At 33.8% G+C, this 4,568-nt stretch overlaps 1 protein-coding gene across 6 annotated transcripts in view; it reads right to left on the bottom strand.

The window, feature by feature from the left end:
* Positions 1-433: 433 nt before the first annotated feature.
* The window catches only part of LOC107654139 (A-kinase anchor protein 13-like), a 102,107-nt gene continuing 97,972 nt past the window's right edge, over positions 434-4,568 (bottom strand). For all 6 annotated transcript variants that reach the window (XM_016441075.1, XM_016441077.1, XM_016441079.1 and 3 more), the window contains 2 exons: positions 2,873-3,185; positions 434-1,187 (listed from right to left, as the gene is read on the bottom strand). In XM_016441075.1, coding sequence (XP_016296561.1) covers positions 1,129-1,187; positions 2,873-3,185 — 372 coding nt within the window. In that variant the 3' untranslated portion in view covers positions 434-1,128. The remainder of the gene's footprint in view (positions 1,188-2,872; positions 3,186-4,568) is intronic.

Genomic DNA, 4,568 nt, shown 5'->3' with positions numbered 1-4,568 from the left:
GGCACGTACAAAGGAGGCCGTTTACCAGTTAAGTGGAGCTGATCGATTGTCTCGTTTTAAAGCCAGCCTTTTTTTTTTCCACTCGACGTGTGCTTATAAAGTGCTAAGGATTAAAATTGCATTGAGGTTTATGAGAAAAAAAAAAACTTCTGTGGGGTTTGTGAAACCTTTAGAGTCACAACAAAACTTTTTTTTCAGTGAAACATGAATTTTCAGTCATTTAGGGATGGAAATGTGATTAACAAAAACAATAAATAAATAAAAAAAGACAATATTTGTTACACTCTTTTTTGCACGTCCATTTCTGTCGTGCCCACTAAATTGTTTTCCAAAGCATCCGTGAAACCTTTAGAGTCACAACAAAACTTTTTTTTCAGTGACACATGAATTTTCAGTCATTTAGGGATGGAAATGTGATTAACAAAAACAATAAATAAATAAAAAAAGACAATATTTGTTACACTCTTTTGCACTTCCATTTCTGTCGTGCCCACTAAATTGTTTTCCAAAGCATCCCTTCTATTCATAAAAAGTATTTTGCGGCTTTTTTAAAAGAAATAAAACCTTGGGACTGTATTTAAACCAAGCCTGGTCCAATATTAGTGAGGCACATTGTAACATGTCGGGGTTGAAAGAAAAGGATGGAAATATGTAGAAACTTAGTCACTGCATTGCAAACTGCAATTTGAGTTCACTCACTTTGATTATTAGTATCTTCATTAGTCAAATGTCCTTCAGAAACGGACTTTTGCTGTCGTTGGAAAGCCAGCTGTCTCTCAGCGTGATGCCACTTGCTGTTATAAATCTCTTTTTGATTTTTACAGGAAGTCTGTGTGTGAGAAAGTACCCGCAGTGGGTTTATCTGACATGATCTGTGTCCCCAAACTCGTGCTCCAGGTCCCTGCTAGTGTTCATAGGTGTATGTGAGGGATGGAAGGCACTGTGCAGTATGCTGGCTGCTGAAAATCATGTCACAGGAAACAATCCGTTTAAACTTCCTGTCCAGGCCTGACGCCCATTGGGACCACAGGTATGTGCTTCTTACTCTGGTTTACAAGTCCACAACCAGAGACCAGCAGCCCTGCATGGAGGCATTGTGGGATAGTGGAAGATGAAGAGGGGGCCGAATCAGCAGAAAAAGATCTCTCCGTCCGGGGTAGAGCCTGGAACCACAACGCTCTGAGAATCTGCGAAGAGAGAAAAACTCATTTTACTTTTGAGCTTTTCTAAGTAATCGCAATAACAACATGAAATGGCATTTACAACACACTGAACTTACATAATGTGTCATTTTTCATAAGTGAAAAACAATATTCAGTGGTATAATAACAGTGTAGGCTGGGAGTTTATTTTATCTGTCAGGATTTGAGCGGACTGTAAAAAGCTGATATGTATGGAAAAATGTATAGTCAGCCGGTTATTATAACAAATCACAATTTAAGCATTATACTGCATGATTGATGACTGTTTCAAATAAATAATTGTATTAATTGAGTAATGCCATGTCAGCACTGAAGACTGTTTTCATCACATGTGAAATAAATAAATAAATAAACTTCAAAAATTAAATATATGTAAAATTAAATCTCTAAATAAAAGATATTGAAAAGATGAATAAACCAAACAAACAACGGTCACACAAAATGAAATCTACATAAATTACATAAAATAATCTCCATACAAACAATACAATTTATATAAAATTAAACAATAAAAAGGATAGATGAATAAATAAATAAATAACCGTCATACAAAAATTTTAATTTATGTAAAATTAAATATGAAAATATAAAAGAAACCAAACAAATCTCCATAAAAAAAAAATTACATTTATACAGAATCTTCATACAAAAGAAAAAAAGTAATCTATGTAAAATGAAATGAGAAAAAAAAGAATAAATCAAGCAAATAATCTTTTAATAATAAATTGAAATAAATCTTCATATAAAAAAAATAAATTTATGTAAAATTGTAATTTTAAATCTACGTAAAAACATCTCTAAAAAGATAAATAAACCAAACAAACAACCGTCCTACAATATATATATATATATATATATATATAAATCACAAAATAATCTCCATACAAAAATAAAATATATATAAAATGAAATAAACAATAAAAAGGATGGATGAATGGATAAATCAATCAATCTTCGTACAAAAATTAAAATCTGTGTAAAATTAAATAAATATGAAAATATGAAAGAAATCAAACAAATATACATTTATAAAGAATCTTCATACAAAAGGGGAAAAAAAATATTATATAAAATCAAATAAAAATTGTAAAAAAAATAATAATAATTAAAAAAAGAAATCTTCATATAAAAATATAAACATCTATAGAAATCTATACAATGAAATAAACCTTCAGACAAAAAAAATAAATCTATGTAAAATTAAATAAGAAAAGGAGACAATCAAACAAATAATTAATCATACAAAAATTAAAATCTATAAATAAGAAAAAGGAAAGAAAAAAATAATGAAAAATCCTACAAAAAATAAAATGCATTGAGAGACATGCAACTATCACAGTTATAGAGAAAAATGGGTGCCTGGGGAAAAAAAAACATTAATTACGGTTTAGTGATAATAACATGAAAATACAGGCTTGCAGAATTATGTAATTGACCAGTTCAAATCAAGTATTACAGAGCACTGAATAATAATTTTGTTTAATACTTCTCGTCACCCTTGCGCCACTAAATCAGCATAAAAGCAGTTTTGGGACCAGAGAAAGTAACCGTTTATTGAAAGCAAGCATTTAATAGAGTACCATAAGCTAGGGATTAACTGAGAAAGGTGTCTGTTTGATTTCATGTTGAATATTAAAGCAGATGTGATGTGATTATGATCTACACTCTACCTGCAGCCTGGCTCTGCTGCCCTTTTCCCTTCTTCTTCTTCTTGTCCTTCTTCTCCTTGGGTTTGGCCAGCTGTAGCAGGCGGCTGGGGACCTGGCTCTGCGCCTCGCTGTTCTGGCCTTTCTGGCTTGAATTGGAGGAGAATGGATTGAGGTTCTTCCCTTTGCGTTTGGAGTCCATGCGGGACAGGAAGTCTCTGGCAGACGGGGACGAGGAGAGCTCCACCTCTGAGGGGTCGCGGTCCAATGAACCAGTGCTCTGGAACTTTGAGGAGTCCTCAGACGTGGTGGAAGGGGTTCGGTTCTTCCTTAACTCCTGCAGATGATGATGCAGAAATTAAAATAAATGTGCAAGCATTCTCTTACGATGGTTTCTGGTAACCTTAAAAATTGTTTAGACATGACATCAAAAAGCAAAATGAAAAACAATCTCACAGTTGTTACTGCGAGTGCTATTAAGTTTCAAATCATTTAGAAGTTTCAGGAAAAAGGAACTATATTAAGGATGAAGATCATATGTTAAAAACAAAATGGATATAATTACATAATCGAATGTGCAGGCCTTTTGTTGTCACATAATTACAGAATAGTTATGTAATTTTGGGGTGGAATGGAAAAGATTAGGGATTTTCTCAACATTACATAGTGCGAGAGTACTGTACCATCACAGAATAATGACATACATATGCATCTTCAACATATTTCCATTCACATTATATAGAAAACGCTGATGAAAGATTCAGTCTTCACTCTCATTCGAACCCTTGTGACTTTATTCCGTGGAACGCAAAAGGACAAATTATAAGATGGTGTGAGTCACTCTTTTCCATTTAATTAATGAGGACCGAAGCTTTGAAGCTTCAAAGTCTTCTGACTCAGGAATGATTCAGTTATGCATCAGATATCGCTTTCTTTCATGAACAGGCTAAAGTAACATATAGGGGGATTTTCAGTGAATAATGACTCAAATTTAAGTTTGTTCCTCACAAAAAAGGATGGAGGTTTTTTTTTATTTTCAAATATTTTTATTCAGAAAGGATGCATTAAAGTAACCAAGAGTGGCAGTAAAGACATTTATAATGTTACAAACGGTTTCTATTTTAAATAAATGCTTTCTGTTAAAGGGCACCTAATATGCAAAATCCACTTTTACATGGTGTTTGGACATAAATGTGTGTTGGCAGTGTGTGGACACAACCATATTGAGAGACCACCTAGTCTTACTAGGCCTGCCGTTTTGATTCTCTAAGCAATATGACATCACATTGCTTAGGCCCCGCCCACAGGGGCTGATTGACAGTCCTGCATTAGGGCTGCACGATAAATCGAAATGGAATCGAGATCGCGCACAGTGAAGCACTGTTCTGTGATCAGCAGTAAATCTCCATCCAAAGGCCAGAGGGCGCTCTCGTGCTGAAACTCCAAATACGCCTCACAGAAGAAACCCAGAAAATGCCTGCAGCTGAATAAACAGAAGATTCAACTGCTTTCATTAATTCAACGTGACTAATAAACACACGACTAAGGCAATATACGGTTAATCTGAGTTCTTATTATTATAATTTTCATTAAAATAAAGTATATTTATAATGCAATGCCTTTATCACTGCTTAAATACTATGAAATATGTTGCGTGCCTTATTCTGTGTAAGAAGCCACATCATCTCACAGAAGGATTTATTTCAAACACTCGACTGAC

The sequence above is a fragment of the Sinocyclocheilus anshuiensis genome, unplaced genomic scaffold, assembly GCF_001515605.1.
Source record: "Sinocyclocheilus anshuiensis isolate Anshui unplaced genomic scaffold, SAMN03320099.WGS_v1.1 scaffold115, whole genome shotgun sequence".
In the NCBI taxonomy this organism is placed as follows: domain Eukaryota; kingdom Metazoa; phylum Chordata; class Actinopteri; order Cypriniformes; family Cyprinidae; genus Sinocyclocheilus; species Sinocyclocheilus anshuiensis.
Note: the sequence above shows the minus strand (reverse complement) of the source record. Positions and strands in the feature narration are given on the sequence as shown.